This window comes from Emydura macquarii, unplaced genomic scaffold, assembly GCF_026122565.2.
Source record: "Emydura macquarii macquarii isolate MOO-44397 ecotype Brisbane River unplaced genomic scaffold, CSIRO-AGI_Emac_v2 contig_369, whole genome shotgun sequence".
Classification (NCBI taxonomy): domain Eukaryota; kingdom Metazoa; phylum Chordata; order Testudines; family Chelidae; genus Emydura; species Emydura macquarii.
This window is the reverse complement of record NW_027130506.1, coordinates 15,519,890-15,533,344: the sequence shown is the minus strand read 5'-3', so window position 1 is coordinate 15,533,344 and position 13,455 is coordinate 15,519,890. Positions and strand designations below refer to the sequence as shown.

Genomic DNA, 13,455 nt, shown 5'->3' with positions numbered 1-13,455 from the left:
TGCTAAGGTAAATGGCAGAAGCCCTGTTATTTCAAACATTTAAACAAGACTGGACAAAGCCCTGTAGAATATACTGAAGGGAACAATCCTTCACTTGCCCCTGGGAATGGACAACATGATGTAATAGATTTTTTCTTACTGGTCTCTATGATTCACTTCAGATTGAGTTCTTGTTCTATGCATGATTTGTCTTGGGAGTGTTTGTGATGTGACCTGGGAGTGAGACCTACGACGGCTTCCGAGGAAGAAGAGGAGGAGCAAGTGGAGAGATTGGATATAGGGGATGAGTATGAATTCAGCTTCCTAAAAGCGCTTGGAGCTAATTAACAACAATTAGAACAGAGTCACTAGGTGGGAGCGTGAGCATAGATGGAGGGACTATTGCTTGAGATGTCAGAGCGCTTACTCCTGGTGTAGTTCTATACATCCATCCCTGGGAAGATGGCATTCATATTCCCCAAACATTGCTTGAGATGTTGCACCAGCACCCCTTGGAGACTGCTCGGTGGGGCTCCAGCACGTTTGGATGATGGCCATAGGGAGGGAAAATGAGGGTTGAAACAGAATTGGTTTTATAGTAACTGTACAACCTCCAAAAGAGTACAGTTAGTCATGAAACATCCAAGCCAATCCTGGCTGTGGCACGGAGCTCTCATCATTCTGAGTTCTGTATGCAGCATCATGCCATGGGGGAGATGCAACCGCCGTGTCTTCTTTGAGTTAAAACAAAGAAGAAGCTGCTGCTAGTCGTGTTTGCTGTAATATGTGACGGGACTTAGATGAGACAGCACGTACGAGAGGAATGGAGATGAAATAGCAAGGGAGAGAGCGAGACAGACAGCCAAATAAGAAAAACAGGCTCTGTGCCCTTACTTTTCATAGGCTTCCTCTGAACTAAACTTGTCACTTGAGACATTTCAGATTAGACAAGACATTGGACAAAGCACTAGTGGATGTATGGTAGGGAGTCAGTCTGCATTGGCTGGGAGCTGGATTAGGCAACCTAACAAGGCTCTGATTTCTAGGATTCGAAGAACATTGCGTGAGAGAACAGATCCATTGGACATTTTACTTATTAGGTTTTTTTTTAAAGGGCAAAGAGAACTTTTGACCGTCCCAATTATTTCTTACCTCATCAGTAAAAAAGATCATATACAAATGAATGAGATACAGCAGAACTGAGCCAATGGAGATTATGGGTTACAGCATACAGCACCCAGCATACTTACTATTACCCAAAGAGGTATCAATAATTTGTGGTACCAATTGAAATTTTTCAGTTGGAATTTTTTTAAATGGCTTTCTTTGGAAACCAAATATTCATGGAAAAACGTAATTTCTTTCAAAATGTTCCAGTTGTACAATGAAAAATCACCCCTCGCCGACAGATATTTTGGTTTTCAAAACCTGCTTTTCAGGTTTCGTTTTTTAATTGAAAAATTTTTATAATTAATTATTGTATTAATTAAATGTATTTAGTTATTATTTAAATTAATTAATTAATTAAAATTTAAATTTTAAAAATTTTAAAAACAAATTTTAAACCTCTTTGTGGAAGTTGCTCACTATTTTCTGTCCATTTCTAGGACTTTGTTGGTAACCAGTTCATCTCACTGCTTCTATCTTTCCTCAAAGTAATTTGGTTGTTAATCTACAAGGCCATGTTGTCTAAGCTGGATGTAGGCACCCTCCATATGCATGGCAGAGGGTAGGATGAACGCTGTCTCTAAAGCACTCTTCTCTATTGTCTCTTATGGATGCTGATCCATCAAAGATCCATGCATGAACTAAGGGTGGGCTGTAGAAGGAGGCAAAGTTTGCTGCTTACATTTACCCCTGAGGAAAGCATTGGGACATGAACTCAAAGGCGGTACGATCTCAGGGAATACACCAGAACCTCTGAATTTTGCTCCATCTTGATCCAAGTGGAACTATATGTTCTACAGCCCTATGTTAAAAAAAAGTTTGGCTGCACTTGGCTTCATTTCACACACGTTAAGTGTTGTCCTCAGGCCAATGGGAAATCATCAGTGTGGCCCTTGGTTGAGCAGTACCCCAAGGTTGTCTAAGAAACGTATCCTGCCCCCAAATGCCAGCACAGCAGCGGAGATCAGCTGGGTGCCTTCGCTGTTGATTCATGGAGCACCATGCAGAAGGTTCTCCTGGTCGATGGCCTACCAATATCATTCCCCCCAGCTGTCCAGAAGAGCCTGCATTTGGCTAGCTTTACTGAGCAACAGAAGCATTATTTATTTTGTCAAGCATCTCTGTGTGTGTGTGTGTGTTTTCTCTCACCTGACAGTCAGTCTATCAGTGTCTGTGGGTAACACTCACAGCAGTGGTATGTATTAGAGGTGGCACACGTACTTTACATGGATTTGAAACGTTGGAGCTCTAGGGTATCTGGAGATCTGTTAAAGGAAACAATTATAATAAATAAATAAACAGGCCTTGCTAAAACAGAGCGTTCGAGTTTCATAAACCAGGGAAGATCTATGTAGAGTAGATTCTGGACAATGAATTTAGGCCATAACATGATCTAAAAGTGCTTGAGGAAACACGATTTTGAAGCCCAAGACTTGAAGAGGACACGGACATGCTGACGTAGCAGCCATTAGCTATCTTTTGGGGCAGCCGTTCATCTCTGCTGCATCGCTGTCATCTGTTCAGTTTGCTAACAGGCATTTGATTCAGCCTCTCTGTTTTGCTTACAGACATTCCCGTGCCTGGGGTAATTTTGCAGGCTGAGGTGGTCATCTGTCTCATGACTCACGCTGTACAGAGATCTGGGTTGGCCTCCCACTCTTGAGAATAATGGTTTAGGCTGGCACTGACATATAACTTAGCTGATCAGAAGAGAAGAAGCCAATTTGTCTTGCCCTTTTTGTCCCTGCCTGTCTCTTGGAGGGATCCACGGATTCAGCCAGATCTCGGCTGAAACTCATTGAAACTTGTTTTACGTGAATAACTTAAAAACTTGATTCAAGTTCAGCAAGAAAGATGCCCAGTGAGAACAAAACTACACAAGTCACCTGCTGTGATCTAGCAATACAGGCTTAGGGAGGGCTTCGGTGGACCCTGATATAACACAAAACTATTCTGTGTAATTTCCAAATGGGTATGTGAACTTATATGATGAATCAGAGCAGACTGCAGCAAGCATACTGGGAGGAAGCATGGTTATTGGGGAAGGTGAGTTGTATAGTAACAGAGGACAAATGAGCAGTGCTTATAAACTGAGCCACCCTCATACAAGATATCCTCATAGGAGATACCTTTAAGATTTTGACACCCACCCCCCTGAGATAAAGGTTGCAGGGTTCCTGTCTGTGGCAATCACATCTGCATAGTGGTGTGTGATATCTCCAGGTCACCCTGTACAAAAAGAGAGCCCTTGTGTTGTGTTATGATATGACTTTAGCAGCTGCATTTTATATGAGCTGAAGGGGGCAGTGTGTGCGTTTGGGAGACCGGAGGGGAAGATGTAGCAGTAGTTGAGGCAAGATATAATGAGGGCTTGAGCCTGGCTGTAGGGAGGGAATGAAAAGGGTGGATCCTGGAGATGTTCAGGAAGACAAAGCAGTAGGATTTCGATATTGTTATTATGCATTTATTTGTATTTCTGCAGTGCCTAGGAGCCCTAGTCATGGTCCAGGACTCCATTGCGCTAGGTGCTGTACAAATATGGAACAAAAAGATGGCTTGGATATGTGGGACAAAGGAGATGGAGGAGTCAAAAATAACTTCCAGACTATATGCTTGAATGCCAGGGAGGATAGTTATATTAACAAGGCATCTTTCATCAAGATGAACCAGACTCACAGCATTGATCAGATGGAGATCCACTGCTTTTCTGACAGGAATGGGATCTGCTTTCTCTGATTTGCTTACCTTCCTTTCCCTGAGTGGCTAAATAGCTTAGTTAGCATGGATATCACTCCAGTCATTGCTGACATGCAGCCACAGCTGGGGCGGAATGCGGCAGCTGTTTTAACATTGCCAGCTATGCTATGCAACAGTTTTGGATAGATAGGAAGAATAACAACTCCATTGGAAACTTGGAGGGGAAACTTCATTAAGCAGAATGTAAACACCCAAATTGGAAGTTAGTTAGGAATTGGGATTATCACTCCAATCTTGCAGAAAATTACCTGGGACATTTAATAACCACAGTGGTTCAGTGCCACCCTATCCCATGTTGGGTCACTGGTTTATGTTGGCGTCTAGGGAAACTTGCCATCATGCAACACTGCTTTCTCCCGCACATGGATTTTCCTGGGATGCCTCCCATCCATTAACAATCACGCCCCCATCCTTTTAAAAAAAGCTCTAATGAGAGCACAGCCTGAGGCATTATGGTAGTGGATGATAACATTGCAGAATAAATGGATTTCTCCATTGAAAGGCTGCCTGGGAAAAAGAATGGTGAAACCCTTTGATTAGTTATCAGGTGATTATCATGGTTTAATAATTGGGATCAGTTTGTAAAGCACAGTCATGAGTCCGCAGTTTACATCTCTCTCCACTGGAGCTGTGAAGCCCTTTGGGCCAGAACAGTTTGCAGGGCTAGTTTTGGGTGGGGCCTGTGATTTATTTTCATTTTGTAGTCATTGGCAGCCCGGAGAAGTCTGTCCAAAACAAAGGTGTTCCAAGGACAGCAGCAGCGCACGTTTCTACGCAGTGCCCTTCCATCCCGAAGGGGTTGCCTCTAGGGAGAATTCAGTCTCCGTAGGCTATTCAGTTTTCGGCCTGTTTGCGGAGACTGCCCATTGTGATAGTGCTTTTCTTTTTGCTCTTCATGGGGAAGTGAGCAAAACCCACCTGCTCCCTTCACACCTGCCACTGGGTAGATGGGAAAGGTCTTTGGCCACAATGAGCCTGGTAGCAGAGCCAAAAGGCTCCAGAGCCTCATTGTCAAACCCTGACATAGACCGCTTTCATCTTTACAATGAAAAAGATGCGGCTTCCTCTCCTTCCCATTTGAAGTGGCGGCGCTGAGTTCAGATAAGTGCCAGCAATTTTCCATGGCCTGTTCTCTGACGTAGATAAAGCTCTTAACTGAACCTGTGATATCAGCCTGGTTTTTTCTCTGAATTATGTCTCCCTGTCTGAATTGCAGAGGCCATTATTTCCTTTTCATTCTCTGCCACGCAGAGCTGTAGCCAGAACGAGTAAGAAAGGGTTAAGTCATGGTGCTGGCACAGTTCCTTTTTTTCACATGCTGTTGTCCAAGGAGAGATGGCCCAGTGAGAGATGCCAGGTGTCCGTCACCACAGTGAATGATGTGAGAAGGAAGGAAAACCCACTCCTCAGAAGTAACAATTCCCCCTCCCCGACTCACACTGAGTGTTGTGTTGGTTCGGGACTCAAGAGGGTCTAGAAACTGCTTTAAACTGACTGCAAATGGGAATGAAGCAGGCAGCGCTGCAGCCTCGCCATGGGTTTGACACTGATCACAGATACCACATGGTTTGTTGTTTTAACGTTTCATTTTTAATAGGATGATTTGTTAAGTGCTGACTGTGTGCTTGGTCCGGTCTGAGGGCCTAGGACACAGTCACGCCTGGCCAAAGAGCTGAGAGTACAGGACACAGAGTACAGACACAGACTGTGCCCTGAACTACAAATGGTCTAAATGGGATGGTCGCAGGGTAGACATGTTGCTCTGGTAATTTTTAGGATTTTTTTCCCTTTTAATTTATTATACCAGTGTAGGACGGGCTCCTGCCCGGTCCAGTCCTGGTGGCCCTTCCGCAGGCCCAGGCTCAGAGGAAGGCCACTGCGCCTTCCTACACAACAAGGGAAGGTTATTCTTTTAGGCTTTTGCCCCAGCCCTCAGGCAGGGTGGGCGAGCAATGAGTCTTTCGCCCCCGGCCCCCAGGCGGGGCGGGCGAGCCAGGAGTCTTTCGCCCCCGGCCCCCAGGCGGGGCGGGCGAGCCAGGAGTCTTTCGCCCCCGGCCCCCAGGCGGGGCGGGCGAGCCAGGAGTCTTTCGCCCCCGGCCCCCAGGCGGGGCGGGCGAGCCAGGAGTCTTTCGCCCCCGGCCCCCAGGCGGGGCGGGCGAGCCAGGAGCAGTGGCTCGAGTTTAGCGGGCAGCAGAGGCTATTTCCCTTTTGGGGAATGGCAAGGATCAGGGGGGAGGGGAGGGGGACGCAGGCCCACCCAACTCCACTGCGTCCCAGCCCAGGGCCCTAGCAGTGGCACGGGTGTTGCCACTCAGTCGGCGGGGCTCCTGCCGCAACACGCCGACTGGGCTTTAACCCCTAGTATAGCCACGCCTCTGGCTGTCCCTGGGCTCCTTCTTCCCCGGTACCTCTGTCCGTCGGCTCCTCGGGGTCATTGGGGTACACCGCACAGGGTAGGCCAGTCAGTCCTTCCGCGTTGACGGGTGCTAGGTTGGGCAGCTCCTCAGCAAGGGGCAGCTCCTCCAGGTCGCTGGGCTGGGGGTACGGTCCAGCCTGCGGCAACTCCTCCAGGTCGGATCCTGTCTCCAGGGGTTGGGCGTCTGGCAGCTCTTCCAGGTCCGGACCAGCTTCTGGGCGGAACTCCCAGTTCTCCGGTTCAGGAGGCTCGTCCCAGCCGCTGCGGGCCTGAGGCTGGACCCGGCGCCTCGGGCCTGGAGACTTCGGCCAGTCCAGAGGGCCCGGAGGCCCAACCCAGGCCTTAGAGGTGGGTCGCCGCGGCCGCAAGGGGGTTCCCTGCAGCAGTGGTCTGGCATGGTTCAGTCCCTTGCCACAGCCGGCGAGGCAGCACATCTGTCTCCTCCGGCAGCCGCCTGCCTTCTGAGCTGCAGGGCCTACTTTTTATGGCTGCAGCCCTCCCTAAGGCTCCGCCCCCCTGCTGTCGGGTTGGCCGCCTGGCAGGACCTATCGGGGCCCAGTAGTCTGGTTGCCGGGCAGACTGGGCTGCCGGCAAGTCTAGAGTCTGATTGGGCGCCTGCGGCCCTTCCGCGGGCCCAGGCTCAGAGGAAGGCCACTGCGCCTTCCTACAACCAGTTATCATTGACTTGCTTATTCCAGGTGATAAGATGCACAATCAAAGTTACACTTCATTGTTTGATTAGTGCTGGTGCTTTAATACTCCCAGCTGTGCTGGAGGTGTCCGTCCTCTCACAGGAGCTCAATGTTAATCAATGGAATTCACCTTGCTGGACAAGTGGGTCTTTATTAGGCCAGTACTGTGTCTGTACTACTCTTTTAGAAGCTTGAAAGGAAACTAAACAAATATTTCTCCGTGACTGGACAGTGCCAGCCTCTAACTAGGTGGGTTTCTTTTTTCTTACACTTGAAAGGGCACAAGCAAGCAATGGAACAGCCGACTTAATGGAACAAAGCAGGTTGCCTCAAGATTCCCAAGTTATGTTATGAACGGAGCAAACTCTGCTATAAACGGAGCAAACAAGCATATTTAGGTCTCGCTGGTCTTCCAGAAATTTTCTTAGTCATGTATGCTCTTGAGTACCCCCAGAGTCAGCAAAGAAGAAAGCAACTCAGTGACCCATTTGGGATGAGAATGTGGGGACCTGAGTCTCTGCCTCTCATGCCTAAACCTCTCAACCATTCTGCATGACTGTTTGGGGAACCTGACACCCTCCATATTGCCTCAGCCACAGCTGGGGAGGAGACTGCAATTGACACAGATTGGCCCAAAACAGGAATAACACTTTGAGACCTGACACGTTCCTCACCCCTTCGTGCCTGACTGTCCTCTTCCATCGTCAAACCATGACACAACTGAAGAAAACCATCTGTGAAGCAACCATCTGGGCTTAAAAAGGAGAGAAAGGTACAGAAGCCAATTTGGCCCCACCAGGCAAGGTGAAAGTCATTTGTACAACCCCCTTGTCCATCTGGTAATGTCTCCTTAAACTTTAGCAATCACTCTCCCAATCAACCAGCTCAGAGTCTGTCTGCTGTTAACCTGGCCCTTGCATTCTGCAGTTCCAGATTCTGCAATGTTGGGAGCCTTCTAAGTACCTAGATAGATATGGCCCTGCTCCAAGTTCTGACTCCAATAAAAGTGCTCTCATTCAGAAGGTGCAGAAACTGTAATCCAGCAGAAGGGCTCCACTCCCTGGTGTACATGGTGTTTCACCTTTATGGATCTCTTCTCCTTTCTTGTGGATGCCCAAGTTCCCTGGTTTTCTTCAGTCCATTAGCTTCTTAAGTGGATGTCTTCTCAATATCACAGTCCTAGGGTCCTCTGCATAACCTTCACCCCCTTCTCAGGGTGATGAAAATGATCTAAGGTGAAAACCCAATACCATGTGTATTTAGATGCCTTTATTTCTGTAGCCAGGTTAATTCCAATCTAATGTGTCTCATCTCCCAGCTTGTAAGAATTTCTCTTTATATTGGAGTAAAGTGCAGTGGCTTTTGTGCTGGGGAAGTTAACAAGATCTCTAGACACCCAGTTTAGGCAGTCAGCTTCTGCTACTGAAGCAGTCGCTTGTGTCCATTGAGGCTTGATGTAAATAAAACCTATCTAGTTGAAGACTGACCTTTATCCCCTGGAGAAACACTATTCACAGGTAAGAAAAATTGTTTATCCTCTGCTTTCTTCTGGAAAACTTGGATCCCTCCCTCTCTTCTGACCCTGGGCCTCTGCGGGAGTTCAAAATTAAAAGGGACAGTGTCCCATTTTAAATTTCAGACCTACATTATTAAAACATAAAGAGCTTAACTAATTTGCTTTTCCTGATTTATCGGCCTGAATGTGCACCACTGAAGCAAATGAGAGTTTTGCCTTTTCTTTGTACATTTCAAAGCATTTCACTGTTCATCTCTGAGGCCAGTGCTAGGTACTCTCCAAGGCCATGCCTGCACTAAAGAAATGTTCTTTGAGGATCCCCACATGTACCTATTTTAAAAGTCTGATTCCATCTCAATAAATAAGGCCCTGTCTGCCCTACACGTTTGTTTTCAAGCTATGATATAACATAGAGTTATAGAACCATTGGGTTAGAAGGGACTGCAAGACTCATCTAATCTACCCCCCTGCTAAGAAGCAGGATTTGTTGTGTTTTACCCATCCAAGACTACCTACATTCAAGCAGTGAGTATGGCCTAGTGGCTACAGTTATACAGTAAGTGTTCTCTTTCTAGCTGTGTGACCTTGTGAGAAGTTACCATCTATTTGTTCTTCGCTTTTCCTACCTGTAAAATGGGGCTACTAATGCTTCCTTATCTCACAGGAGTATTGTGAGGCTGAACTAATTACAGGGTGTGTGAAGTACATTGAGAAACGAAGATGGTTTGTAAGTGTATAATATTTATGTGTTATAATCTTCCTCAATTGTTTCTCAGGATCCTTAAGGATTGGGATTGGACGATTTCAAAGGAAATCTTTTTTCACCCCTAACCATTTTCTTTAGAGCTCAATGTGAAAGCTGTTTTTACCAACTGCCATCTCTGTCACCATCTGGAAAATCACATTTTCTGAAGGTTTCCTCCTCTTTATCAGCTGTAACTAAAGCGCTAAAATGGGACGATGTCCCTGCTTTAATTAACACTCCTGTAGTTCAAAAGCTGATCTTAGTAATGAGTGGCAATTATAGCCCTTATTGAAGGATACTCAGGTGGAACAAATCCAGCATCAATCTATGGGAGGCATTTATTCCCCAAGGAAAAGAAAGCTGTTCTTTGTAAAAAGCTGAAAACCAGGCCTGGTGCAACAGGTGAATCAATTTGCTCTTTTTGTAATTTTAAAAATAACTTGTTTCTATTTTTTTTTTTTTTTTTGCAGACTTGTTTTTATATCACCATCCTGCTGCCAGCAACTAACAGTTGAGTTAAGAAAGGTTGTAACCGGCTCTTTGAAGATGTAGTTTCTGGGTTTTTTTCTCCCCTTCTTTTTGTAGCCCAATATTTCTTTTTACTCTGCAGCTTGCATGGTATTCATTATAGAGTTCTGGTGAAAGTGAATTAATAGATCATTGCATCAATAGTCAAGCGCAGGACAATTTACTACCGTTACATGTAGCAGCGTAGCTAACTAACTGCTAGTTGAATTGAATGCTGTGCGCATTGGATTTGGGTAGTTTTTGGGCCAAGAGGCTGAAAATATCAGGTTAGGGCTACAGTATTGACTGGAGAAATGTCAAAAGAAGTTCACTCCTGTGTGAAGGGCCAACAGACCATCTATGTTCCGCTTTAAATCCTATTTGGAGGGCTTAAGTGGAACACAAGTGGTGAGTAGACCTTGTGCAATCCCTCAGCATGGGAGTGAATTTCACACTCAAAGATTAAATTCAGCATGGATAAGTATCTAAAAGTTGAAATCTTTATCCAGTCCTCCTGTGTTTCTCTTGCACTGGCAAGATGGACTAGATGGCTTACTAGGTCATGAACATCTGTGGACCTGATTCAGTTTTACACCTGTGTATCTCCATTGATTCCAGAGAAGAGTCGTCTTCCCCAGTATAATGGAGTGGGAAATAGGACACTTAGATTCTGTGAAACCACTTAGGACTGCAAACTGGACAAGAATTCCTGCAAGGTCTTCCTTCGTTGAAGTACTTCCACACTCCCACTCCTAGTGGGAAGTGCAGATTTGTGCAACAGTGTGGAGTGAAAAAGTTCAAGTTTCTTTTTCAAACTTCAAAAGTAGTTCTCGTTGGTTTGGGTACGTTCTCACTCAGTGCAAACCAGAACTCACATCTCTACTAATATATAATGAAACATACCACATACCCCATCCTCGACTACCTTAGTCTACTGATATATTTAATGGTTCCAACCATTTCTAGTAATTGTAGAAGGAGCTGGGTCAAGGTCAATTGAGCATTCCTCTGTAATTAAAAATAATGCAAGCCTTAAAAAAACCTGTCAAAACCTACAATATTCCAGCAACGAGTGTCTTTCACAGGGTTCCTAGCAGAAGCTTGTGAAAATTCCAAAACCAAACTGGGAGAGGTTTGGGATGGTTTCTCTGCCCCTGATGGTTCTCTGGACACTGCTGAATTATTCCTGCCAGAGAATACTTATCTTTGAAGTCATCCAAATCACCTGCCTTTGCAATGGACAAGATTCCAATTCCAGGTTTTTGGGGGGTTTTTTGTTTTTGTTTTTTTTAAATGTCCCAGTGAAGACATCCATTTCTGGTTATGTAGGTTGAATGTTATGCACAAATGGAAAATCAAGAACTCCCCGGTGTGTGAGGATGGCTTCCCATGACAGACCATCAGACATATCACCACCGATTGCCCAATTTATAAATATGAAGGACACATCACTGCAAACACTCTGCCACTCCTGATGTAGCCATCCGGCTCGATCAATTTCGGGTGAAATAGTAGTGGGTGCTCTACACCAGCCATACAAAAGAATAAGAATAAGAATGTTATACCAGACAACATAGTAAATCCCTCAGGAAGGAAGTGAAACTTCTCCAGGAAATGAACTCTGTAGAATTTTGTTTGCCATGCAGTGTTGCCACCCTTCTTGCTTACAAAAACGAGGCTTTTATTTAAATTGGAACACAACTGAATAGATTCTCCATCCCTCATCCCGTCTTTTCCTCAGGAACATGCACACCTCGGGTTTTCGTTGGCTATGGGAGCCCCCTCTTACAATAGGGGCAGCTGAGCACTGCAACGTTCTCACAAACTCCCAAGCGGAACACTGCTGCTGCCACGGCAAAGAAGTTTGTGTTAGCGTGCGAGTCACTTGTGGCCTCCAAAGACTTTGAAAGAGGTGGCTTTGACTTGTCCATCCAGGAGAGTATCCTGCATGGGGAAACTTTGGGGTTGACAGGGTGGCTGAGTTATATTTGTTAAAGATTTGCACTGCCTATACGATGAGGAAGCTTTTAGGGATTACCCCTCCTTGCTGACTCTTCTGTCTTTTCCTTTCTCCAGGTTATGGACATGCTGCCCCAGGGACAGATGCAGGGAAAGCCTTTTGCATGTTCTACGCTGTCCTGGGGATCCCACTGACGCTGGTCATGTTCCAGAGCCTGGGCGAGCGCATGAACACCTTTGTCAAGTACCTCCTGAAACGGATCAAAAAGTGCTGCGGGATGAGGAGCACTGATGTCTCCATGGAAAACATGGTCACTGTGGGTTTCTTCTCCTGCATGGGAACCCTCTGCATTGGAGCAGCAGCCTTTTCCCAGTGTGAGGAGTGGAGCTTTTTCCACGCTTACTATTACTGCTTTATAACATTGACTACGATAGGCTTCGGTGACTATGTGGCCCTGCAGACCAAAGGGGCCCTCCAAAAGAAGCCGCTCTACGTGGCTTTTAGCTTTATGTACATACTAGTGGGGTTGACAGTCATTGGGGCATTTCTAAATCTGGTTGTTCTCAGGTTCTTAACCATGAACAGCGAGGACGAGAGACGGGATGCCGAGGAGCGGGCCTCCCTGGCCGGGAACCGCAACAGCATGATTATTCACATCCAAGAGGACGCCCAGCATGTTCGGCCGCGGTACAAGGCCGAAGTAACAGACCTTCAGTCAGTTTGTTCCTGCATGTGTTACAGGTCCCACGAGTACACCAGCCGGATGGTGTCTCACCAAAATTCGTTCAGCTCCAAGCTGAACCCTCAGTACTTTCACTCCATCTCTTACAAGATAGAGGAGATCTCACCAAGCACATTAAAAAACAGCCTTTTCCCATCTCCTGTTAGCTCCATCTCACCTGGGCTGCACAGCTTTACAGATAACCACAGGCTGATGAAAAGGCGAAAGTCCATTTAAAGTGATTTGTCTTCTTTTGCTTTACTTGTTTTCCCCGATTTCCTTTTTTTTCGTTTGGTTTCTTGAGTGAGATGGAGCGAGGCCACAGGGAATAGAAAAAGCCAGTCCTCCTCTGAGACTCAGCTCTTGAGCATGAAGCATGGATTATTACTGTTCCAGCAAAGTATGCCTTACATTACCCCCTCGGTGGATTTCAGAGGATTCGAGGTGACAGGAAGTGGGTACCAAATCCAAAGTTGCACACAAAGCTGGGCGCCTTCATGTGCCACTGGCACTCCTGACCTAACAAACTATTTTCTTCTCAAGCAGGTCGCTGTGTGCGTGTGCGCGTGTGTGTTGAGTGTGTGTGTGTGCAATTCCACAACTAGTGCCATGTGACAAAGATGCATCAGGTATTAATTTTTTTTCCCTTGAAGCAATTGTGTTCCAGCCTGCTTTTAACTTTTAGACTGCTTCCAAAAGAATAGGGGAGGGAGGAGCCAATTTGTTTTTGTTTTTGCCAAGTCAAGCATGTGTCATAAGCAGTCAATATACCAGGTGTATCATGATACATTTTTGAATGCTAGATTTTAGATTGTATTAACATTAAAAAAAAAAAAAAAGGCAGGAAAAGATGGATCATTTTAGCTTGCCAGTTCAAAATTAAAAATAAAATAAAAATAAAGCATGCACTTTGTAAAACTGGTATGCATTATAAAAAAACACAAGAAAAACTAGCAATGGAATTAATAATCAAAAGCAAATAATATAATTGATTT

At 45.7% G+C, this 13,455-nt stretch overlaps 1 protein-coding gene across 1 annotated transcript in view; it reads left to right on the top strand.

Moving 5' to 3' along the window:
* The window catches only part of KCNK9 (potassium two pore domain channel subfamily K member 9), a 118,197-nt gene extending 105,500 nt beyond the window's left edge, over nucleotides 1-12,697 (top strand). Inside the window, exon 2 of the mRNA XM_067530437.1 lies at nucleotides 11,856-12,697. Coding sequence (XP_067386538.1) covers nucleotides 11,856-12,697 — 842 coding nt within the window. The remainder of the gene's footprint in view (nucleotides 1-11,855) is intronic.
* The last annotated feature ends 758 nt before the right edge of the window (nucleotides 12,698-13,455 follow it).